This window comes from Rissa tridactyla, chromosome 8 (genome assembly GCF_028500815.1).
Source record: "Rissa tridactyla isolate bRisTri1 chromosome 8, bRisTri1.patW.cur.20221130, whole genome shotgun sequence".
Lineage (NCBI taxonomy): Eukaryota > Metazoa > Chordata > Aves > Charadriiformes > Laridae > Rissa > Rissa tridactyla.
This window is the reverse complement of record NC_071473.1, coordinates 30,200,444-30,227,304: the sequence shown is the minus strand read 5'-3', so window position 1 is coordinate 30,227,304 and position 26,861 is coordinate 30,200,444. Positions and strand designations below refer to the sequence as shown.

The 26,861-nt window shown below is 41.2% G+C and overlaps 1 protein-coding gene across 1 annotated transcript in view; it reads right to left on the bottom strand.

The window, feature by feature from the left end:
- Window positions 1-26,311, bottom strand: part of CRB1 (crumbs cell polarity complex component 1) — a 110,077-nt gene extending 83,766 nt beyond the window's left edge. The window contains exons 1-2 of the mRNA XM_054211864.1: window positions 26,145-26,311; window positions 25,863-26,020 (exon numbers count right to left, since the gene is read on the bottom strand). Coding sequence (XP_054067839.1) covers window positions 25,863-26,020; window positions 26,145-26,311 — 325 coding nt within the window. The remainder of the gene's footprint in view (window positions 1-25,862; window positions 26,021-26,144) is intronic.
- Window positions 26,312-26,861: the final 550 nt, after the last annotated feature.

Genomic DNA, 26,861 nt, shown 5'->3' with positions numbered 1-26,861 from the left:
TACCGACTGACTGTACTAAACACAGCAACAATTTGACAGGCTTTCCTACAAAGCAGCCAGGCAATGACCGCTTTACCACGCGGCGGTGAGGTGTGCCAGTCCAAAGGCACTCGCTTGGTGTGCGCACACACACGGCTGCTCTCCGGCTGGTGCAACAGTGCTGGAGAAGAAGTGGGGAGTGGGTGCAGCTCATTAGCTGCTGAGTTGTGTTGTCAGCAGCAGACAAATAAAACAAACATCTCAAAAGTGAGGTAAATGCTTTCTTTACTTTTAAAAGTAAATTTTTTTGGGGGGGGGGGGGTGTCTCACTTTATTCTGCATCATACCCTAGCGTCTGTGCTGGGAACAGGAGGAGAATCAGGCCCAGGAGCTCAACAGGGTTCGTACAGACTGAATTTGGAGGATTTTCAGTTCAATTGTACATCCAGGCATGGTGCTACTAGCAATGCAAAAAGACTGGTTTCCAATATGTATAAAAGAATTTATCCATTGCTGCTTTACCTTTACACTTAGCACTACAGCAGTGCTGTTTAAGTTGATAGTGCATAGTGATCATCGTGTTTTTGCTATGCACAGACATTTTTGTTCGTATAAGATGCAGGACAGTGGCTGACCAGGCCCAGAAGGTAGCTGATGTCCATTAGAGTAAATGATGTAGACACTGATGTAGAAATTGAACTGATGGGCACAAACTTGAACATTGGAAGTTCCATCTCAACATGAGAAGGAATTTCTTTACCTTGAGGGTGGCAGAGCACTGGCACAGGCTGCCCAGAGAGGTGGTGGAGTCTCCGTCTCTGGAGACATTCCAAACCTGCCTGGACGCGTTCCTGTGCAACCTGCTCTGGGTGACCCTGCCCTGGCAGGGGGGTTGGACTAGATGATCTCCAGAGGTCCCTTCCAACCCCTACCATTCTGTGATTCTGTGATTTCTGATGTGCAGTTCCCACTACTATATATGCTCTATCTGAAAATAACTTTCCTCTTTAATAGTTTCACGATTTTTCTCCATATTATTATCTTCTAAGTCTGCAGAAGAGTAAAGATGTGAGTGTAATGAGGTGTTCCTTCTCCCTTTAGAAGTGGTGAAAGTTCTTTTTAGTTGAATTCACACAGCAGGATTTATTCTTCATACCACAGAACAGGATCCCTCCACACAGGGACATGGGAGATAAACAGGCAGGTGAGCAATAACCAGGATACATGGTGGTGGGAACCTGGGGGCCAGCTTCAAGTTTGGCTTTCTGTCAGCTCTTCAGAGGCAAAGAACATGGAAAATTTATTGTCCTCAAAATCTGAAACAATTTTGTTTGGGTAATATACTTGCTTGCTTATAGGAAAAATTTCGTGATTCTGCAGGTTAAATGTCTTTGTCCCAAGGTTTCGATCAATACTTTCTCTGTCTGTGCTGCTCTTAGGGCTTCATTAAAGCTGGGGACATCCTCAGCGTATAACTCAGGATACCGAGGTGTGTGTGCGAAGATCTCTCTGGTAAGATGAAAGGTTTTGAAGAAATAAAGAGAGAAAACCTAGGTGGTTCACTTAGGGGTGTGAATTATGTCTTATACTATAAAATGTTATCCTGTATTGCTTGCCCTTAGTGAGGTTGCTCAGTATGCCTGGATGAACTTGTTTGGATGGGTGGATTTGTAATGCTTTTGTGAAAGGTGTTGCTCCTGCCTTGCTCCCAAGACGTACAAAGATGGCAGCATCAAGCCTTCGAAAATTAATGGAAACACAACATGGTGTTTCCAAACCTGATATCAGAACCCAGTGAGGGGTGCAAGCGGTGCTGGGGAAGGGGAAAAATGAAAGCAATGCTTGCCATTGGAAAGATACCACCTGTATTCACAGCTACGCTAACGACGAAAGGCTAAAACATACACCTTGGAAGCAGAGAGATGACAAAATAATGAGGGAAGTGGTGTCAGAACTAAAAAGGGTTGCAGAAAGACCAAAGCACGGACTCACTTCTTCTCTGCATCAATGGGGGGATTTTCAGGAACACAGAGGGAGTAACACAGCATAAAACTGTCAGTTTGTGAATTTGGGTGAAATCCAGTTGCTCCTGGTTCTGTCTGAATTCCAAATAGTGGAAAATAGGGGGCAAAGGAGCTGTTGCTTCTTGACGAGGCCAAATCTCACCTTGAGAGACACGAGGTCTCACAGCTTCTCTGGAGCCTGGAAAGAGTTTATGTCTTACACTTTGCCTTTGTGTAAGACAGAGGCTCCCACTGAATTCAGCCTCAGCAAGGAGCAAGGGGCTGGCTGAGCTGGGAGGCACTGCCCCTCACACAGACCAGCTACCGCCGACTTGCAGCACTGGGGTTTCATTTAGGTCAGAACATGCAAGCAACCATGCTACCCCTCTGCTCAGCTACTAACGTGGGAAAGAAAAAGCTGTCAGAAATGCAGACAATTGCTGCTGAATCTTTGATCTACTGAGCTTTTTCACATTACAGCATCCTTAGCATCCTCTTGGAGGAGAGGGGCTAAAAATTGAGAACAAAATTGACTTCAGATCCAAATTCAGTGTCTACGTGTTGTTTGACTTTGAAAGCTGTTAGAAGGCATCCTCTTCAGTCTCCTTTATCTGTGGTTCTGCCCTCCACTTCATTTACCTCTTTCCTTTTCTTAATATGAAAACAGCATACAGCAGCACATAAAGGTGCTCTGATTTTAAAACATAGCCTCAAATGTCTGTAACGCTGACCCAGATGTGATTTCTTTCTGTAAGTCAAAATTGGATGTGCTTAAAGCCCTTATTGTTAGAAAGGCATCATACCAACCTGTAACATGGGGCAAGAATTTCTCTTCTTGTCATAGATATTTTCACCTACATTTTGCAAGTCACAGATTTCAGAAAATTAGATTTTCCCCACTAATAAGTCACTCTTAAAATTTGGCTTCAAGAAATATTCATATGCTCATTGGTCAAATGTACTACACTAATAAATAATAGGGAAAATGTTATTGTCAGGTGTATCACACAGGTATATGTTCACAGCCAGGTTTTGATGACTTCCAGTTCAACATAGCCTCCATGAACACCTGTTTTTATGGCATTCGGATAACCAGAAGATCCCACCAAGGCACATCATATCAGATGCACCATATCCCTTCTGCACAGCCAAATCTCTAGCAACAACAAAATGCACATTCAGAAAATGATGGTTTTTAACATATTAGAGCAGGGGCAAAAACCATGACAAAACGCATAAGGGTTTTTATAGATCTATTCCTTTTCCCAGCTGGCTTACTATGCTCTGCTTTGAAGTCTGTAAGGAAATGAATGTTTTAAAGTTTCTAGGTGCAAAGCTGTGTACTGATGTGTGCAGATGTTGGGATTGCCTCCAGTAGGTTCTCAGTAATACAGCTGAGAACTAAATGTTGCTGAAGCCAATGAAACGCAGCAGAACAGCATCACACTGATACCCATAGCCACCGGAGTGCATGCTGTCCCTCCACGCTTCCTGAATGTATCATCCTTTTCTCACACAATTTCAGTTTCGTACTATGTAACAGGACTCTCCTATCAAAATCATGATGCTGCTTCTCTTGGCTCCCCAGACTTTAAAAAAAGCAATCAGCCCTGTGGCAGATCAGCATTATGTTTCTGGAAATACAGTGCGCTGTGATTTAAATGCCACAGATGAACAGCGAGTTCAGAGAAAGCAAGGTCATTCTTTTCCAGCATGAACTTTGTAGAGGAGTTCACATTCCAGCCCTTTCTGTTATTTACTAAATTCTTTTCAATCGAAATCACCTACAATTAGCTCTGCATGAGCTAATTACCAATTGGGATTTAGAGACTACTTGGGAAAAGTCGCCGCTTCTGTATTTTGGGACTGGCTAGAGTCTAAAAGGGGGGATCAGTGCAACCAGACTTCCCGTCTGCTCTCCTGCTGAGCTCCCGTGCTACCAACAGGGCCAAAGTCATAACAATGAGACTGGTGAAGAACAATGATGTGATCATGATCTGCACAAGTTGCCCTCACTGACCTCAACCAAATAAAAATCAGTCACAGGCCCAATAGAAGGATGCTATAATGTGAACTTTTGCAGAGGGCTAGTCTTTCAAATGCTAGTTTCATGTCACAGTGAAGCTCCGCCATGGTCATGCCTCGGACACGTCTGTGGTAGCTTTCCTGACCTGCAAACAGACTGTATTGTAGCATCCTAAAAAAATCTACTAACTTGTAGCAGAGGAAGAATGAATTTGATTCATGGGTTTACAACATTTGATTTCCAGAGTAAGCTCAGAAGCAGATCCTAATAAGCCTCTAAGCTACATGACGTGAAATTACTAGTTTCAGTTCACAGACCACCATGGTTTCCTCTCCCCTGATTTCAAGAACTGTTTGCTGATTAATGGCAAAACTCTTTGTCCACAGCCAAAACGCTATATAACCTGCAGAGATGTTGTTCCACCAGCTCCATCTTTTGCTCAGAGCCACCACCCTCTCCTTGTCCATGCTACAATCCTAGAGAGGACTGGCCAAGCCTTCGTTTGATGACACCCCACAACTCGATTGCACCTGACAGCAATGCAATGTAATGAAATGAAAGTTAAATGAAAGTTAAATAAAAGCCAAGAGAATAGCAGCTGCAGGTCACATTGTCTTCTCTGTAGGTCACATTGTCTTCTCTGTCATATGTGAACCTGCATTGAACTGAGTTTGTGGGACACCAGAAACTATTTCTATGAGAGGTATTAATGAATTTTTGGAGGTCACTAGAAAAATCAGAATTCTTACTCTACTGGTATCAACAAAACAAGTCCTTAGTTTGACATTTATGGTTCTGCTCAGATAAGAAGCTGGCTCTATCACATGGTTATTTATGCAGCTTATTTGGCTGCCTTTCACTTTGCAGCAGAACATGACGACTAGTCTGTGTAGTGGCGATCACAGCAACGTGCACTGGGCTTGTGACACTGTCAGGCCAGACATGGCTGGTAGGTCTCCTGCTCTCACCAGCCCTGGCATATTTTTATGTCATAGCACTTGTCTGGCTGACTGAGTCACTTGATGACTTTCGCAGAGGGTTCAAGGCTGTGTGTGTCACGCTAGTCCAGATACTCTACTTAGGTGACAATTTTTCTTCCTTGTCTCCTGCATAACAATAACAGAAAAAAACCTTTGAGCTATAATTTATTCACAAACCCCCTTTTATGCCTGATTTTTGGAAATATTAACAAATACTCAGTTCAGTAACGTGATACATCACCCCTAGAAGTGCCAGATTGTTTAGCAGTATAGCCACAGCCGAAGTTGCTTCTAAGGCAACTTATGTCTCTAAAATACTAAAGTCTCTGTTCTAACTCAAAGTACCAGGAGCCTTTCCTCACAGAAAAGCAGGATGTCAGACTGGCCTTTTATCCCAAAGTTCACTTGAGGTGATGGATCACAAGCTCATCTTTGTCTTTTCTGTGGTTGTCCACAACTCAGGTACAGGATTTTATTTAGACTTGTTGCCTGTCAGGCCCACAGCATGTCCCCTCTCCTTGGGATTTGGCTGCCAGGGCTCAAGGCCAACACCGACAGCACAGCTCCATGGCTTTAAGAAGCCTCAGGACCTGCCCCTTCTTTGCTTGGAAGCTACTTTTAAGGTCAGGCTCTCACTCTTGGTATCTGCTTGGCCATGTACTCCACTGATGCAGTCCTTGACCCTGACCTGGCCTTGAGCTTGCTATGGACCTGCCTAGTGATCACTGGACCACAGCTTGACCCCGGCTACTCTGCCCCAGAACTGACCCTGATCCTAACTTATTGACTGTCGCATCACTATATACTTTTCTGACAATCACTGAACTGTGGCTAACCCTGACTGCCATCACCTGCTCTGCCTGCCTCGCTCAGGTCCAGTAGGACTGACCTCTTCAAGGTACGGCCACTGCCCTGACTGCTCTGCTGTCATCATCAGCTCCCAGCTTCCCTTCCCTTGCAGAGCAGCCCACACTTGCTGCTCCTTGGCTGTGCCTTTCAGATTGAACTGGTTTTCTTAGCTTAAAATAAGAAATTCTCAAGCTGCAAACCTACATGTGCCAGGCACGGAGAAGAAGGACAGAAGGACATGGTTTTTTGTTATGTTTTTTTAAAGTGTCACACTGAAGTGTTAGTGCTTTCAAAGCACTTCCCATGCCCAAAGCATTGTGCAAGCATCCTATAGCTTGAGGGGAATTACACCAACTGTACTGGCATGAGCCACACAGAGTCAGAGATCTCACAGGGAATCAGTCTCGCAGCACCCATCATCCCAGTCTCCAGTGTGTGTGCATTCTCTGAGGAGGAGTGACCAACCCAAAGGAAGAGCAAGAGTACGTATTGAAAATCAACTCTATAATTAGGGATGGCTTTCTCTGAAACCTTTGTAAGATGCTTCATTGTAGAAGTAAAGCAAAACCAGAATATTCACCAGCATCAGGGTATGCCCAGGAGCCTTCCTTGGGGAACATGCTAAGTAGTAAGCCTCTTGTATGAGAGGAATTTCACTAAAAGGCAAATTGTTTCTATAAGCCTAATGTGGTGGTGTGCTTTGTAATAAAAACACCTCCCACTAGGGCATTAAATATCTGCTATAAATGAAGAGCTATCCAGCAAGCCTTCATCTAAATTAGAGCAGTTAGATTTTTGCTAGTAAAATGATACAAAATTTAAAACCATGAATAAATAAACACTATCCAGAAGCAATCAGTATACTGATGTCATTCCTTGGAGTTTTTTTTTATTATTATTTTATTTCCCTCTTAATATTCTCCTTTATTTCCTCTGTTTGTTTAATTTATGTAAGAGGTAGGTCTGACTCCTGGTCTCTCCTTCCCATCCTAGTTCTCACTTTTCTGCCTTAGATTTTTTCCTTCTTTTTCCTTCTTTTCTTCCTCTGAGGCCTGATCCAAAGCAGACTTGGATTTACAGGGCAGCAATGGGAAGTTGCAGTAACTTTGTGTGTCTGGTAAGCAAGCCTGCAGTAATTGCAGCCCCAGGACACAAGGTCATTCATGGCACCAGCTCCACAGGGCAATAGAGATGCCTACAGAGCTGTGTCGAAGCACTCACACTCTTCAAAACGATACGGAGGACAATAAAGATGCTCTGGCCTGCTATTCCCCTGGATATAAGCTTTAGCCATCCCTGTTGCGGTGACAGCGGAGTTTTGTGTCACACAGCTCTGCTCTTAAGACACAGGGAGAGCCCGGGACGTTGGTGGTGTGGTGGCTGTGGCGTAGAAGATAAGATTATCAAGCAGGAGGAGAGAACTAAAGCCTCCACAGCTTGACATCAAGAAGCTTCCTCTATCTGAAGAAACTTTCGTGCCATACAATGATGAAAAAACTGAAATATCCTATTTTAGGGGAAGGGACCTTCTTCGCTATGATACCAGTCCAGACTTCACAGTACAAAGTACATTATAGGGCAGCATCCTGACCCTGCTTTTTGTTAAATTATGCTATATAAATAAATGAGATCTGTGTAATAGTAAAGGTCTGACGAGGAAAAAAAATAAGTAAGATGTGATGGCAATAACAAATATGTGGTAAATATCTAGTGACTGTCTCGCAGGGAGCATTTTTTGCAGGGAGCTCTACGAGGGGGCTTCTTTTATGATCCCGAAGGGCATCCAACAAACTGTGCTGAGAGAAAGCAGAACAGATTGGGAAGTAATTCTCAGTACTTAATACCTGGGGATTCTCAAAAGCAATTTTCTTTTGGGATCACATAGCCTTTGATCATTGGGATTATTAATTATAGATAGCCTTGAAACAGAACAAGGCACTGTTACTGTACTCCTCAAACAGTGTTTCATTTAAAAGGAACAAAATACCTTACTTAATTAGAGGTTCAGCTGTGGGGTCTTTTCAAGACACTTTGGTATTGATTTGACCGTGGTAGCCTACTGTAACAAATGTTATTCCATTAATAATCAAGGGAGTTTGTAGGCATAACAGTGTAGGAAGGAAGCGCCAAAATGTTTCTCATTCAGCTTGCCAGGGCAGTTGGAGTATCACCATCCAGTATAGCATTTAGACTATGGATTATAGTCTACAGTTCAAAGTGGTTGCACTTATGTGAAGCCCACTCCTTTGTGCCATTTTTCTTAATTGGATCCAGCCCATGCTTCATCAAGTTATCTCAGGCAGGTGCACTGAAAGCTTAATTTTCTCTCTGGATAAATGGAAGCGTATTGTTTCTGCTAATAATTCTTTAGGCTAATTTTGCCTCTGTTCTGGTTTTGTCTTACCTCTGCTTTAGTAATCATAACTGAACATATGAAATTAGACATAAAATTAACCAGATGCGCATCAGTTTGTATATGCGCATGCTCAGGTTGCTCTTAGCATCATGTGTTCATTATTAGATGTGTTGATTCATTCTTGTCACTGACAAATTACACTCGTTGACTCACAGAAGTTTGTTCCTGTAAAATCTAGCAAAAAGCTTTTACTAGCATTTTCTTCACCCTGCAATCTTAAATATACCTGCTAGAGATACATGCAGGAATTATTGTACTTTCCATGTATTACATTCATGGATCACATCTCAGAAAGCGGAAATTTTAGTTCTCCAGCAAAATGGGTTAAATTCCTGTCGGGGTGGATATGCAGAGCCAGGTGCAGGTCTGTCAGCAGATTACAAGTTAGCACCTCCAGCCCCTTGCCCCTCCTTGGCGGAGCTAATGGGGGTGGAGAGGGGATGGCTGAGGTTTCTTACAGCTCTGGAGCCCAAATCTCTACCATATCATTTGGGTGTCTGTTGCCAGGCTAGTTCTGCAGTTTGGGAGGTGATGGTGCAGAGCCCATGCTCTGTGAGGAGAGGTTCAGTGCCTGGCCACCAGCCTTGCTGTCCCTAGGGTTCCAGTGGTCAGTCCTGCTGGGAAGCTTTTGTGCTCTACTCTAGTGAAGACTGCTACTTGTTTGGCTGGAGCAGGAGGCACAGGACTTCTCTGAAAAGTCCTGGGGCTCTGCAGCAAAGGGAGCAAGCTTTGGGCTGTCTTCCTTCCCTAATTAACTTAGGGAGAAGAAAGCAAGCTGTGATAACGGAGCAGGAGAGATGCAACTATGCTCCTTTTGGAGAACTAGTTCTTGTCAGATCTGCAAGGAATGTACATGTCCCCTACAGAGCAACGTAGTCTGCACTGCTGGTGAGCTCCATTTTGCTTTGCAATCAATGTGTTTTTATCACCCTCTTCAGGTAAGAAGTGGATTTTATGCATGCAAATATAATATAAAGTAGTTTTAAAATGTGATTTTTGTATTACCTAGGTATTCTTATAAGCACCAAAAATTTGGTATTAGGATCAAAACTGCATATATGCAGAGATTTGTATTTAATTTTTTTTCTGGGAAAAAATAACCACATCAAAACCAAAAAACCCAATGAACAAAAAGCAATAGAGCTTGCCAAACTCCTACATAGTTCCTGATGATCAGAATTCCTACTCAAATCAGTAGTAATTTTGTCAAATTGTTGAATCGCAGAGTTTAACTTGTCAAGTACATGCACAGTCTTTAAGCATTTCAGTGTTATCACCGCTATCCCAAAACAGTGAAGAACTTGCTTGGAAGTTTAATTCAACCAGAGGAACACTTAACAGTTACTAAACTTAGCCCGCTCTTTCTGGTTTTTTTGCCTGTTACCACAATACTTGGCATTTGTTAGATTGATTGCTAGTGAGTGATGCTCTCTTTCTAGGCTACTCTCTTAGTTGCGAAGCAACAAAATGAAATTCTATTTTATTATTAGCAAATGGAAGTGATGTGCCAGCAAACCTGTTGCGATATTCTTCCTTCTCTGCCACCTTTTTTTCCTGACTGCCCCGAAAAAGTGATCCCAGTTTGAGCAGCACGCTAAGGAGAAGGTCTAACTGGAGAGCTTCTGAAGTCAGCATTTCAGAGTAATGCAGCATGCCCCCCTCCCTGGGAGGTGGCTGAATTTCCTCTCCTAAAGTACCTGAACTCAGGGCAATAAGAGGGGTTGTCACTTATGAACATCTGAATTTCAGGTACAGAATCCGTAACTGACAACTGACTTGAGATGGCTTTTTCCAGCCTTGGCTGAAGTTCTTATAAAGCAGTTTTAATGAAAAACTCACTAGGAATACGGTTTTGAAAAAGCAAGATCTTGTTTTCACTAGTCTGAAATTCTTCACAGTTCCTTAACAATTTTCATAACACTTTTCCTTTTTCGTGTCTGCATTGTCAGGGCTGTTTGCTGCAGTGATTGAGTTTTCATAACTGTGAGAGCAATGTCAAGACAATGTGAAGACAGTGTCAAGGCAAATACAGAAGGGTGACAGCGTGAAGGAGGGAAAGAGAAAAGAGCTGTCAGTCCTCAGAGTGCTTTGTAGAGAAAATATTTCAATGATAAAACCATTGTCACCGTGCGCTGAGCAAGAGAGAGAGAATAAAGTGGAGATATTTAAGTTACTGCACTATGAACATGTCTGGACGACAACTTGGAGTTAAAGGAGGACTTAAAGCAATTTGCAAGGATGCCCTTCCTCCCTAACTCTTGTCCCATATTATCTTCTAGACCATGTTCCAGTCCCTAGTACCCTATGAACAGGGCACTGTTCTGATTTAAGCTTCTGGTATATTAATTTGTAAAAAGCACACTTTTGAGAAAGTCAAAGAACAGACATTCAAAAATATTTTTTTTTCCTCTTCCTGAACAGTATACCTCAGCATGGAAAGATATTCCATTGCCCACCTACAGGAAGGTAGAGGGTTTTCCCACTTGGCGTAACTGCAGGATACTTTCTTGGGTGTCCAGAGCCACGACCTCTGCTTGTTGTGATCATGGCAAGAGTCCAGAGCGTGATCTAACGTTCAGAGTTCAGCACTGCAAGGTGCTGAGTATCTTGCTCCCATGTCAGTGCAGAATTAAGGTGCATACTGTATCATTTTTTTCTGAAACATCTTTGGAAAGGAGACACTGTCAAGGTTTAACCCCAGCTGGCAACTAGGACCACACAGCCTCTTGTTCACCCCCACCCTTTTTCCCCCCCACCCCCAAGAAAGGTGAGGAGGGAAAAAGGAGAGGAAAGGGAGGAAAAAACTCAACTTCATGGGCTGAGATTAAAACAGTTTAATAAAAACAATAACAGGAAAAAAAAGGAAAAATAACATTAATAATAATGACATGGGTCACTCTCACTGCCTGGTGAATTGTCACCATCCTGAGCAGTGATCACAGATTCCTGCCCCCCAGCTAACCACCATTTATATACTGAACATGACCTCCATGGCATGGAATATTTCATTGCCCATTCCATCATTCTGTCTATGCTTCTATGAGAAGCTGAAAAAAGTCTTTGAATAGCGTAAGCATCACTTAGCAACAACTAAAAACAATAGGTATTATTGACATTCCTTTCACAGCAATCACTAGAAAGAAAATTAATTCTTGCTGAGCTGAAACCAGGACAGGCACATTCTCACAAGGGCAAATAAGGGACAGACATACAGATCATATGAGGATAAATTCTGGCACCAAAGCTCTGTACAGCAGTACTTCTGCTCTACTAAGGGCTTGTGCAGAGTGAGGTGCTACTCACCTTTAGAGCAGTTTTCAGGATTTAAAATTAAGCACTGGTCTTGCAGTGAGTCTGTGAATTTGCTCTCTGTACATGTGTTCTGTGCGTTCCTACTCAGCCTTAGAGGTGGGGAGAATGAAGGGTTTTCTTACTATTTCTGTTCTGTTTCTGAACATCAGGATAATCAGATACAAGAGGGTTTAGATGGACGTTAATCAATATCACTGCAATTCTGGAAAACAAAAAACCCCACTGTTAGTGACTTCTAAGTGACTTTATAAATACCACCGAAGAGGGTTAAGAAAAGTGAACTCCTAAATAGTTTCCAGGGAATAACGTACCATAAACCTCCTCAAAATACTTCAGAGGTAGTATTTTCAGGTATAAGAATTAGGTGTTAGCTATTTGAAATTGAAAAGGCTAAGTATTTTCTAAATATTGCATTTACTTATTTATTATCATTTATTTTAAGGAAGTAGGTTGAACAGTTAACAAATTTTCTTACTTGTTGCTTATGAAATAACTGAAAATAACCATAGAAATGCTTGCTATTCTATTGTTATCCTATTCCTGGACTATGTCTGTTCGCAATCCATGACAGCATTAAATCTAAAAGCATCAAACCTGGGTGACTTTTTTAGATGAACTGCAAACTTTATCCATAGATGCAGTAGCAATGCTCTAAGTAAACTGTTTAACCTGATTGTAGTCTAAGTTATATATTGTTGAGGGCTGACTTTTCCCCCTTGCCCGGTCAAGTTTTGTTAACCTGAAAATAGTCTGCCATTTTGAATCGAGCATCAGCTGGAGAAGAGTGTGTTTCTTGCCTGGGGCTCAGATGCCTCCTCCCATTAGTGTTCACACCTCAGCCATCATGTGCCTCTAGTAATCATTGAATCTCAACAATCCTCACAAAGGAAAGTCTGTAGGATGGCAAGCTAGTGACTACAAAGTGTATTGGTCCCTTCTTAAAAGAAGGATAAGAGTTATCAAATGAAAGAAGTGATATACGAAGGAAAGCCTTACGGTTAGCAATAGAAATCACAGATACAACAGCTACCTACATTTGTTGTACGAATGAATAACATTTAATTATTATTTTTTATAAAAAAACCAAAGAATACTTGCCATATTACAAATCTCTGAGGCTCAACAAAAATCTGGAAAAGTGTGTGTGTCCCTTCCCCTCTCTATATATATAGATATGTGTGTATAACATACGAAGTGAGAAACACAAGATCTAAATTTAGTGGTTCGAACAGGGAGATAATTTGGTTTGTATTCACAGCGCTCTCACAGCAAGCAAGGTATTCACCTTGCCCCTCTCCCACCCAGCATTCTCACCTGTAAAACTGAGATGCTGCCTACTTGCACCCTATAAAGTTCCATCTGCTTATGTTTTGTAAAACGTGCAATACGCCTCATGAGGAAAAAGCTGAAAGTATTTTTATGGAAAAAAATTCTCTGCACACTTGCAAGGAAGAAAAAAAAATCCCAAAGAAGCCTGTTCCTCCACACTCTGCTGGCTTTGGGCACAGTCACACCTTTAATGATAACTTTAAAGTCAGTAGAAGTCTCTGAGAGTCTAAACTGATGTCTAAACTTAAAATACACAAGTGTAAGTGCTAGGAGGACAAATGAGTTTTACAAGTTGAAATGCTGGACTGACCTTGAACATGAAAGCAAAGCCCTCACTATTAGCACAGGAAAATGTTAGATTCCAAGACTTCACTTGAGAAGCAGAACTAATTAGAGAAGATTAACAGAAATGAGGCATGTAATAGCTGGAATAGGGCATGACTGCAGTATGAAAGGCTGAATCACTGGACCTCTCATTGAGGTCAGGATCTTAAAAACACTAGAATTTTTTTTTAAAGGAAAGTGACAAGTTTTGCAGATATTCCTGTGGCAGCTGAACATTCATTATAACATTCAAGCTCTGTTCTGCACATAGGAGTTCCCCCTGTGTTAAGACTGTTTCCAGCCTTGATGTCAGGATACGTTTCTGGGTATAGGGTCTTAGGATATGTTTCTGGGCATAGGGTCTTATTCAGGACCATGTTCACATTCCTACTGCTCTGTGGGGAGTCCTGAAGAGATAGTCAACAAGTCTGCACTACAGTTGTAACACAGTGGAGATTTTAGATTATTTTTTTTTTTAAATAAAGCTAGTAACTGAATTTTCTGTCCTTTTTTTTTTCCGCAAATGGAGTCTGAAATATACTTTGCAGTCTTTGTCCTCATACTTTCCACTTCCCAATTTTTCCTGTTGCTAACCAGCTTCCCACAAACTCTAATGATCTTTTTATTACTGAATGGTAATAAATGTTCCAGAATCGGTCGGACAGCTGATATACTCTCTGAAATGACTGCTTTTCCAGCACTGTAGTAATGGGCTCAGATAAACTGAAAATGGCTCACATAACGGTTCACATGGCATAGACAGGGTTGGAAGGGACTTCTGGAAATTGTCTAGTCCAACCTACTTGCTCAAAACTGCATCAACTAGAGCAGAAAGCTCAGCATCCCTTGCCTATGATATGCCTACTTTTCAGAACTTCCTGTAATGATTTTATTTTTGGGAAGCCAGGTTTACTGTAAGCATGCGTAACCACATGTCTGTGGTTAATGGAAGTGCTGGTGCTCATCAGCGATTGCAGAAAAGAAGCAGTCACCCATGAAGATCCAGAATTCTTTGGGCTGATTCAGAGCCATGGCATAAAAGATGTGCAGGGTTAAAAGATGACAGGAAGATCAGTCTCTCGGTTCTCTGGATGTTTGCAGTTGTGTTAGTAAAAGCAAGGAAAGGGTTCCTCTGTCTGTAGAAAAGTTTACGTAGCGTGTCTGAAACTGAGGCACAATTAAATAGTGTTGGCAAGTTGTTGTGTGGGTTTCCCCTAGAACAATGTGTTTCTATGCTAGCCCAAAGAAGAAATTATGCGATTCAGCATGCAAACACATTTCTCATAGCTGTTTATCTGTTACACAAAAATCCCTGTAAAGTGTAATTACGGTCTCCATTTGCTTTTAATAGTAATGAAGAATGCAATTCCCTCAAAGTTTAATTTAAGAGCTGGGATATAATGAGCAGAGGTCATTGTTGCCAGCCCATCAAATTCTTTCATTAAGATTAAAGAATGTAGTCCTTCTGATGCATCTCAAGTATCTCAAAAGGCATCAGGCCACCTCTACTTGAAAAGAAACCACTCTTGATTACAACCACAAACTTCCTGGTTACGTAAAGCAAAGCCATGCTGGTCCTGACTGGACACAGCACAGCAGCATCTTTGCTGAAATGAGTGGACTATCAAAGTTAAACCAGAATAAACAAAACTGAAATCAACTCTGCTGAATGCTACTCATGAAATATCAGAAGTACCTACTACATATGTATATCTTACTGCAGCACAGCCATTGTCAGCTTGGAGATGATGTCTGGGGATACAGCAGATCCACTGTAAGCTATTTTCCTCAGTCACTGGGCAGTGAGGTCTGAGGGATCACAGAGATCTGAGGGAACAGAAAGTGCCCACATGAATCTATGAACCAGTGGGCACTTCCCCAAACAAAATGCAGTATCTGAGGGAGTGTCTATGGCTTTTAGGTTGCAGCAGAAGTAGATCTGTTTTCATTCTGCTGTGTGCGCAGAACTTGAATCTTCTTCCCACCACCTGTCAGATCATTAGGTCAGTCTGTCTGATGGAAAAATTTTTATCCAGATTCTTCAAAGGTGTTCAGTGCTAATCCTTCCTTCTCCTGTTTAATCCCATGAAAGTTTTGCTCCAAACACCTCTCAGTCTTGTTACTTCACTACTATGGACAGTGGTGGAAGTTCTGAGTTGTCTACTTGTTCTTCAAGAAATCAAATGTTCTTTGGAAAAAGCCTTTGGAATGTGAAAATGGCAATTTATTTTAGTCACTTTACTCTTCTTGCACTTTTCCATGAGCTCCAAAATGGGTAGATGTTAGACTAAATTGAATCAGACGTTTATGACGTACTCAAGAGAGAACAGAACAGATAGTTCTTGATATATCAAGCAGAGGGCGTTTTTACATGTACTGAGGCTTGCAAAATGTTCAGTGCCATTAGTAGTGTATAAAGAATTACGAATGTCAGCTGTGTTTAATGTGAGACAACGGATGGATTTAGCTAGAAAGTCTGAATTGGTGGGTCCTATATAATGTTGGCCAGATATTTTCTTTTTGCAGTTGCATTGTAGAGGTACGTATTTGCATTCTTCTGTCATAATACTGCTCCAAATACGTATACAGAGAGTGATCAAAGAGGCTTGAATTATTCCCACAAACACATTTTTCATATTTTCCTACACTTTAAGGTAGGAATCAAAGTCGAGCTTTACTTTCAACATTCTTTTAACTTCTGCTTTTTAGATTGAACAGGTACAGGAAGAACCTACAAAAATGTTACACGTTTTTGTCCCATTCAATAGCTCTGATGTAATCTTTGATATATCAGTGTCATTCTTTGGCTTCTTCTCTCCCTCTCACTGCTTATTTCTTTTGTTAGGCTGCCTTTGTTTGCTTATCTTAAAAGATTGGTGCCTTTTCTCTTTGTACCTTATCCACAAGGCTATCAAAGGAAGGTAAGGGGCTGCTGGAGAAGATTAGGTACAGTTAGGACTTCTTTACACTGTGGCACACCTCAGCAGTGTTTTTGCCCTTCTTGCAGCTCTTGGAGTCAGCAGGTTCAAAGATGAACTACATATCATGTGGCTGTATCTTAGCCATTGCAACTGAATTGCGCTCACGTGGCCCATAATTAACATTTCCAGAATTCTGTATGTATTTCTCAGCCCCGACTTACACTTCCACCCCATCAAAATGGGATCACCAGCAGATTGCTGTGGTATTGGCTGCTTGCATTTAAGAGAGACAGCCCGGAAAGATACCTGTATAAATAACAAGGTATGGGTAGATGGGTGCAGACAGAACTCCTTTTTTGCATGCTTTGAGCCAGCTCCGATGCAGGTGCCATTTAGCTGAATTAGCACAGCACAGTGCTGGGTCTAACATGCTCTGCCCCTCAGCACGAGCCTGGAGTCAGCAGGGTGCTAACACAACTACACCATTCCTGCACCAGAGGTGGCTGATGTCCAAGCAGCAGCAAGGTGATGTGTGTTAGTTCAAACGTACTCTCAGGGGCTCTCTTTGCAGCTGTTAGGAGGTAGGTGAGTTATGCCGCAGACTTTTTGCTGATAACAGAGCCTGATCTGTTCTTCCAGCTGTGTGGACATTTGTCAATGTTCAGATTCACGGATGTTTAGCTACAGCGGGAGCACTACCACAGCTGCTTTTTAAGTACCTACAAAGCGCCACAAAGCTTAGCAAAACACATCTGAAGCTACTGCTGTATACAGATGTCTTTTCAAGGCTAGATTATTACAGTGAGGGTTTTGGATTCCCTGCCATGAGTAATCCGTCAGTGCAGGTTACTTAAATTGCAGTTGCCTGGGTCCTTGCAGACTGATGACAGTCTATCTTTCTAAGTCCTTGCTTTGGCTTCCTGTCAAATTACATTGTTTTCAAAGTCCTGTAGCTCACATTCAAAGAAAGGAAGAAATGTGTCACAGTAAAATCCAGAGCTAGGGCCCGCCTTGTGGAACAAAGAGCTAATGAAGTGCTCCGTAACAGCCCTCTTTGAAGCCCCAATAAAGGAGAACAGGAACTGCCAAGGGAAGAGTGTGACCAATGTATGCTGCCTTTCATCTGCTCCTGTAGCTCCCCTAGCAGTCTGAATGTGAATTTGAGCAGCCCTGCGCTCAACTACTTTAGAGGGCCTTTGGTAGTCCCACAGTATAGGGATACAGTGGTACCTCTCAGAAACTGTCCGAAAAGGAAACGTCAGGCCATTGTGTCCATGCTGGAGTACTTAGGTGGGGGTACGCAGGTTAGTTTGTTTACCCACAATCTTGATCTCAATATCTGTCACTGTGATTGAGGGCACTCTGAAGGAATGCATCCTGTCTGCAGACTCCCTGACTAACGCAATTAGAGATGCTTTGTCTGTCTCATTATTCAAGGAAAGGTTAAGGGAACAGAATTCCAGTATGCTCAGCCTTGGGCAGGCAAGCAAGAGCAGTAAAAAGAAGCAAGGAGCTTCTCCCCAGGCATCCACCCAGGCCACAATTATTCAAGCACAGCAATTCCCACCACAGAAGGATGCACCAGGCAAGTGCCCTGATCCTCAGTTGCTAGAGCAGGGACACAGTATGCAGCGGGTTAGCAGCCCATGCCCCTTTTCTTCTACCCACAGAAATATTTAGCCCTAGAAATATTTTGATTTCTGTCCCCGCTGATAAGATTTCAGGCAGGCAGAAGCTGCCCTAACCCTGAAGTTGCAACTGCAGCCTTGCTTTGTTGATGCCAGGAGAGGAGCGTGTTTTGCTCAGCCTGGAGGAGTCCTTTAGAGCTCCAGTGGCAGCTGCGTGGTGCGTGTCACCCCGTGTCAGGCTGCCCACCGAGAAGCGTTGTCAGTTAGGGTATTTGTCAAAAGACGGAAACAATTTTCTGTTGACCCATTTTATGGGTGAATAAAATATAATCAATATAAAGTAAACGTTAGAGTCTCATTGGAAAAAGGTTCATGTGGGTTGGGTTGGTTTTCTTTTGCTATTTGCTGGTGTGAGAGGGCTTTCATACATTATGGCACTGTGAATGGCTGAGGAAACAGAAAAGTACAGTGAGAACTGATGAAACGTGTCAGTCTCAAAAACCAACAAATTAATTTGTAATATCAATCTAGAAAATAATATGTATCGTTTATCTACTTGCTGCCTACTGTCTGTGACTCTAGATGAGTCAATTAGGTTTAAAGGCTTCCCTTAGAAAATGTAAATATCAGGACCTTTTTTTCCTTTTTGGGCCAACACAGAGAGCAAAGGGAATAATCAAGGTTGCCTGGAGAATGAGGAATTGTCTAAATTATTTTCTTAATGCTGAGATGTGCATTAGAAAAAAACACAAAAAAGTAGAAGTATCCTTGAGAGGTCTTTGGCTGCAAACGCCTGTAGGCAGGATCAAAGGCACTTAGATTGCTATTTCTCTAACTTATTTATTAGAGGGAATGCACTGAATATCAGAAGTTAAGGAGAATAGGCTAACACATGTCCTTTTATTGCTTGTTAACTGGCAGGATATATAAGCATCTCTTTTAATATTTTATAAATAAGTGATTTCTACTGTCATAAAAATAAAGCGTTAAACTTCTCTAGATGAAGCATCAGAGTGAAGGCTCCTAGAACAATGTTAATTTGTTGTAGCATGTCCAGAAAGGCTACTTGAAAGAGTTTCCTAGTAATATCCTGATATTTGTTTTGGTGCAGTAAGTTCCAGTCTTGCATCGCCTTTTTATATGGAGTGAGAAGCTGGCTGTAAAATTTAGGTTGAGCAGGCAATCCATGTTTTCCATTCCTTCTCAAGTTTTTTGACAAAAATTTTTACTTAAGTTTTTTAGATTAAAATTATACTACTAATAATCCATTCATTAATGATATTTTCTTGCATCGTGGTGCCAATATATCAAGTATACTCAAATTGCAAGTAAAAAGATAAGTGATTTGACTCCAAAATCTGGAAATCAAACTACATGATCTCTAGCATGGGGGGTACCATCTATCCCCATCATAATGAGTGCCTTCAATACCAAAGTGCTTATTTAAAGCCTAGGGTACCAAAAAATTAAAAGTAGCACTTGATGTCTCAAAGAATGAGAGTAAACTATTTTCTAACTGAAATTTAGGCAACAATTTTGTTGTTAATGCAACCAACAGGGCTGGGTTCAGGGCTGCCTTTGTTTTGAACAGCAGATAATCTCCATTTGTGGTGCAGGAGGAAAGGGAGCCATCTGCTTGCCCAGCCCCGCAGCCTCAGTGGAACCACAGCCCTTGGGGCAAGTAGGGAAACTTGCTTCTCTGGGGCTCCATCACCTGAGATCTTCACAGATCACCCCCAGGGTGGTGCAGGCTGTCCATCGTTTGTGTAACATCAGCTGTGAGACAGCAGTCTAGACAATCTCTGCCACATATTTATCTAATCCGTTCATTAAAAAGTTCTGATACGGAGATTTAATTACCCTTCAATTGGGAAAGTTCACTTAAGTCTTCCCTGCTGCATGTGGAATCTACTATTTTGCAGAGCCTCCCCTTCCAAAGGTCACAGTGAGCAACTGAACTCATCATCTTCCTTGATTGCCATTCTCTTTTGCATAGGTAAGACTGTAATCATGTCCTCCCTCGGGCTTCTCTTCCCATTACCCCTTCTCATAGGGCACATCTTTCTAAATATCTTCCTATTTTTGCTGTCCTTTTTCAACATTTTCCTAATTGCCTCTGTCTTGCTCACAGCAGCTCTCAAAACTGGATATAGCCAGTACTGAATAGTGGTTTGATTACTCTCCCGTGTATTACATATCATTTTCCTGTCAACCCGTAACAGCAAAATATTTGCCTTTCCGTATAGCTTTTCAATAGGGAAGTGCTCAATTTGGCCATCAAGATTTGAGTATTCTCTAAATAGCGTTATTTTTTTCTTGAGTTTCCTCCTGCAGAGAGGAAAAGGTGAGAGAGTTGCACTGGGAGAGGACTCCCCAGGTATCTGAGGTACATCAAAAGTAACACAGGGAAAAAACCTGCGGATAGGTAGATATAGATGTAAACTTTGGGTGCATACCTTTGAAAGGTATGACATGCTTTGACGTTCCAGCATCGGTTTCTCCAGTACATTACCACTGATGCTGCACAATGTATCAGTGTTTTGAGATCCGTGCCAGGTCTGTGCTGCTGGTTGAGCATGGGTGATAAACCACCCTGTTGCCCAACCTCCTTTCTTTCACTTCAGACTCTTTCCTAATAGGTCATTAGTCACAAACAACACCTGCTTATAGAGATTGATCATTGTCCTTCCTACAGAATTCCCTTTTTGTTCCTTGACTGTGAATACATCATTCAGTGTTTCACCCTGTATTGACAAAATCAATGTCATTTGAGGGCTAAATTTTCAAGGATGCTGATTTCTTGCATTGTAATTTCTGGATGACTAATACAGGATGTGGGGAACTGTTTAACCTCCAGAGGTTCTCAGTGTCGACAGCTTCATTTTACAAAGCCCACAGCAGAGAGGTTGTTACAAACCTGGTAGTCTTGCTCTGCTACTGGAATGGTAGGTGGAGCACCTTCAGGATGCTTTGTAGGAATTTGAGTTGAAAGGCTCAAATACAGGTGTGGTTGGGATGTTCTTAATGTTACTTTTATGCAAATGGATCCATCTTGCAGAAGTCACTTCCTTTTTTAAAAATCATAGGGTTACTACTTTACATTCTTAGGATTTATTTTGATTACAGAAATGGAGATGTGACCCATAATATAAATATAATATAAATGAAAAGACAAAAACAAGCTTCAACACCCTCACAATCAGGTCAAGAAGCTGTTGCTTTAAACTCACTTAAGATGATGGCAAACATCTGAAAGATATTTCGATTTTGATGCAATATCGATGCAACGTATGACAGCCAGGGCAGAGGGAAAGCTGCGGGGCTCCTGGTGCTCATGCTCAGACATTGCTGATTGCAGCCCTGACAGGCACCGTGCTCCACGACAGGCTAATGAGGATCTGCTGAAGTACCCAATCTGCAATGAACTCATCAAATGCGCATCCTAACAATACTTTGCTGGAAAGCTACTTGCATCATCTGTGCATGCTTGAGGGATGAGCAGTAGGAGCAAAACCACAAATCTCTTTATAAATAGAGCTTTATTCCTAACGCAGTAATTAAGCAGTAATTAGAAGTTGTGTGAGTAATGGGAATAGTTGCAGGGAATTAAAAGATCTTGTCCATGGGGAAAAATTGCATAGTGCCAACATCTCAGAGGGGTGGAAAATGGGTGCATGTAAAGCTCAGATGTTTTGCTCACATTAACAGCAATCCCAAATTAAATTCCATTCTTAATTTATGAACATTTGGGGGAACTATTATGAAGTAAACAGTAATTTTTTCAGCTCTGCTGAAAGGCCATGAAGTCATTAAATTGGAGAAAAATAGTTCTGAAATTAATTTTTTTTTTTACTGATTTTTTGCCAAAAGGTAAAGAAGATAATTCTGCATTAGTGATAGATACTCAATTGTAAAGCCTATTTAAAAAAAAAAGTGAGTGGATGGATGTTGGCTTAAGATAAAAGATTCTGAACTTGCACTTGACCCTAGACAGAATCACTTTCAAAATCAATGCCTAAATATACCTGGTTTTGTCACAATCTCTCTTCCTCTGTCTCTTAACCAACTCTCTGCCCAGAGTTATGTGCTGGCAATTCCTGTTAGACAATAATATGGCAGCAATTAATTATCAATGTTCTTCTGGATTTGGGACATGCTTCCTGTCAACTATTGTACATAATGATTCATGGTCCCTCCTCGTAGAGAGCTGACAATCTCTGGATGCCCCCCAGATTAATTTTCTGTAAGTAGTTCATTTGGTATAATTTATGGAAACAAATAACCTTCACAAAATACTATATAAACCCAACTTGTATTAAGGGCTTGCATACAATACTCATATCCATGGGCACAAGGGATAAATGAATTTGCAGATCTGTACCACTATCTTCACATTAAGGGAATGGGGAAGACTACTTCTCATACTCCTATGATTGCAATTTTTGACAAAGCCTCAAATTCTCTCTGCCTGTCCCTAGGCAAAAATAATTGGTTCTGTGTAGTCTGACATCTTCGTGTTTTGGAGATTGTGAAAAAAAAAATGCAATTACAAAGAAGATATATAATAATATAGATAAAAGACTTGAGCACCTATTGGGTTGAAGAAACTCTTTGGTATATGAAGTAATGACTGGCAATGGAAAGATAATTAGTGTATTTTATCTGATTTAATTTTGCCCCAATAAAATAAAATCTACCAGTGTCAGCAAAACAGAAATTTCCAACAGAGAAAGAGGCGCAGGATAATTAAGAAAAGAAGGTAGAGTTTTCTTTTAACCGATTCATAGCTCCATCGGTATGCCAGTGTGGGAAGGAAACAACCTGTGGAATCTGTTTTGCAGAGCCCTGAGAGACCTGCAGCACATGCATCTGGGGCTAGATTCTAACAATTTCCTTTCCACAGGCTTGTTGTGTTGTAGCACAGTTGTGGTGATGATCTCTGTGGTGACGTCAAGAAGACAGAATGTGAATTAGGATAAACATTGCCTGCTGGTAGGGAAATCCTGTTCTTGGGTGGGTGTACAATCTCCACCCTTCACCAGCAGCACCCCCTCACCTCAGGGATACAACAGCAGCAAACATCAGAGCAACCTGACGGATGCTCTTGCCCCAAGGCAGGCCAGTGTACAAAAAGGAGGCATCGAGGGCTCTCCAGCGGGCTCCTTTTTAATTTGCCAAGAAGGACTAAGCCCACAATGTTTTTGGAAAGGTAACTTTGCAGGACGGAACTATAGCTGTTTTTTTTATCAAGTACATGTATTTCTAAGCACCCATATTTGTATTTGAACAGGTGTTGCACCTGACAGCATCACATATTGGGGCTCCAGTAGACTAAATTAATTACAAATGGTCTTTCCAAAAGCACTTTATACCATTGGAATAAAAAAAATAAATTAGATATTGTTTGTAAGAAGACTGTGATTTACAGATTGAAATCCCTGTGACTGTACAGTTTGATGTTAAGAGGTGTTATTAGCGATAATAGATGTAAAATACCATTTTTACTTATCCTGGGGATTCAAAAGGAACCACAAGTGACAAGACTACATTCTTTAGTGTTCAGCTTTATAGAAGATTTATGTGCAGCCAGGAGACTCAAGTAAAAGTTTACCACACATTCAACACTTAGTGTTGTACAGGAATTAAAGAGTATCTCATAATATATTCCAAAGAAGATGAGGTATTTTACAAATAAGAGGGCACGTGATTATTTCAAATCATGTTGAACAACTTCCTTTGTATTTCTTCTTAGTTCAATATATTCATTTTATGCTATATTAGAGTATTTTGTTTTCATGTAACAACATTCCTGAAAAATGCTTTAATTTCATCACAACTGTTACTAAAAGACCTACTGTCTGTACGGGACACTTCTGAGGGTATGCATACCTCTAGTCACCTCAAGAAAATGTATGAGCTGAAAAAAAATTATATGCAGATGTGTTTTTAGGAAGCCTTGGGTTCTAAATACTATTTATTTCCCAAGCTGTTTAGTATAAATAATTATAAGTAAGACTTTAAGCAGGACATAAGATTAGAATCCTTTGGGGGAAGACAAGTCCAGTAAATTAATTTTAAAAACATAATGTCTATTTATAACTTTTATAAATATCATAATATCAGCAGTCATCTCTGTTCTGTTTTATCCTCAGCTTTTCTATCTTGGTCTTTCTCAGCTTTAATGTTTAAGTAATGAGGTAGTTGCAGTCAATTTCTCTGCTTCTATTTCTGCTTTATCTGTTCACAGATATGTTTTTGTTAACAGAAATTGTTAGCTGTTTCAAATGGCATACAAACTTTCTCAAAAGAAAATACCTATCAAGATCATTAAATACAGGTACGTTCTGAGCCTGATTCTGGCTCCTGCTGGAGCTGCTCCATCCTGGTATATCAATTTGTATCACATCAGTTTGTGACAGCCACAAATCTATCTGAGAAGGAGAGTCCTCCGTGCTGAAAAGCCTCGTGCTTGAGACTGACCATATGGCCATAACCCAGAGAAAACTTGTGCCACATCTGAAATGTCATCCCAGCCAACTGTGCTAAGGAAAAGGCACAACATGACATACAACTACTTTTCCTTCCCTTGGCATCCTGCATTAAGCAGAACTCACCCAAGTTCAAAGCCAAAACTTGTGTTTTATCTGCTTATTTTATCTGATTCTTGGGGGGCTTTTTTCTTGTTTACGTTCTAGCAATGCTGTCTTTCTGTACGATGTTTTTAATGTGATCTTTTTAATTTTATAAGCCCTTAACTTTTTATTCCCTTTCCCCAAACTTTTACTAATTTGCCTGTCTCATGTATGAGTGAAATTTTCTTAATTAATGCTATTCCTGTTGCTTTCTTTTAATTAGACAGCAGACACTGTCTCAGAGAATTTCCAGTTGCTCATCCTACAGTATACAGACTTTAAAAATTGTTTTTGAAGGTGTAAAATCCATTCTCTTTTTTTTTTCAGGGTATGTCCCGTTGTGAGTTAATTTAGAAAGAACATTTTGGCTTCCCTGATTCACATCAGTACATCCCCAAGGAAGAAAATTACTAGGATAAAATGATGTTTCTATGACATTCTGTATTTTTTTCTCTATCTTAAAGTGTGGGGTTTTGGTGGTTTTTTTTTTTGTTTTTTTTCAATACTGGTTGATCCAACTGCATCTGTTTGCTTTTCAGAGTTTAATTTATGTTGGGCTGTAAACCGTCCAAGTAACAATTTGAGTGATGCAGCAACAGAAGGTGACCCAGATTACACAACACTGCGCGCTAATGCCAAGTCTTCTTGTTTAATGGCAGCTGCTCAAAGCTTTGTCTTATTGTAATTCACATTCAACAGACACAAATCAAACACGCTCCTCAGACAGACACACATCCTGCCTATCTTCATTTTAAACATGTTCAAGAGCTACTGCTTTTCATAAACATATATCAGCCTCACCAGCTGAGGCCATTTAGCTCCTTGGCTTGTATTTACTCTCAACCATCTGACAAAATTATCAAGGAAACCCACTGTGACTTCCAGTATTTTGCATACTTCTGTTTATGTGGAAGTTTGATGAGAATATTTCTCTATAAAAATAGTTGGACTTTTATACTCCCTCATAATGGAGATATTTACAACACCAAATACATCACAGTTGTCTAATAACTGATTTCTCTAGAGGTTGTAATTAAAAGTGCTTATATAATAAAGCATTGGGTGCCACTAAAATATGTAACATGAGCAACGTTAGTGAAGGATAAATTAGTCTAGCTTTTAATCAGATAGGTTTAAATTTACAGGATCAATAGTATCAAAACGCAGCCTTTAAAGTATAGGTACAATTTTAACAGCACATTTTATTGCTGTACTTTCAACACATGAAGCAATGTATTAAACATGTTTTCATTCTTCATTTAAAAAAAAAAAGTTTAAGCACGTAGATCAGGAAAGCTATCGTGCAAACAGTTCATACAACTTTGTTGCATGGACAAAATCTTTTTGGCATCTCCATCAAATTTTTAAAGCCTTCTGACAACAAAAGCTTCCCGCTAGAAGCACTCGTCCAGCCATCTACCCAGAGGACATGTCAGAACAATAAGAAAAAGCGCAAATCTTACTTTTTAAATGGATGAGCAGCAAAAAACTGAGGTAGAAGATGAGTAGAGAGTTAATTCTTGAATGAGCCATATTCATCTTGATAGGACATCCTCCGCGGAGTTGTCTGTTGTCCAAAGGGCTGGCGCTGACCCTCACTGCTGCCTCCCCATCTCTGAAACTGAGGTAAGACCCAAGGCGCCCCGTCCCCTACGAGCCATCTTTGCCTGTGCCCCTCATCAGCCTGTTCACTGCAAACCTACAGACTTTGATTCAAAAGGCACTTGTGCTTGTTAAGGTTTTACTTTGGCAGGTCCGAGTGATTTTTCAAACCTGGTGCAGATTTGTCTGCGAGCTGGACTGGAGTCTCTCCCCGGCTTTCTGCTGCAGAGCTGCGCTGGGAACGGTGCGCTGGGAACGGCTGACACCGCACCTCTGAATAGGCACAGCAATCTAATCTTTCAAAATGCATCACACGTTATCTTCTACTAAACCTCCATTACATCACACTCCTCCTGATTCACAGTATAAACACTGCATGCTTTCCTGCATAAAGTCAGCTAACCAGCACTTTCTGCTTACTGCATTTTTTCTGTATCTTACCTCATTAGCACATGAAGTAAAAAGATGAAACATCCCCATTCCCAATCTTTTTTATAGTTAGATATTAGCTTGTCATCTTCCACAGTCGTTTGGTTTGGTTGTTATTGCTTATGCTGGATTTAAATGCTTTTGCCATCACTAAAAAGCATAGTAACTGGGAGCTGGCACAGGTCCTCTGAGCTTCGTCGGCTTGTGTTGTAGTTTTGAACTGCTCAGAGAGAAACTAGTCACTTACAGCTTCAGGAGGCAAGATCAATAAGGGAAGGGGATGGGGACAGGGGATGAACTCCATTTCTTTCTAGCCAGAGCTGGCTTTAGACACCGCTGGCTGGTGCCAGTGCACTGAGTCTGTGGGTACTCAGCGGAGCTTCCCCCAGCGGCCCCGGCAGCACGGTACTCTGGCTCTTCACCGCTGCATG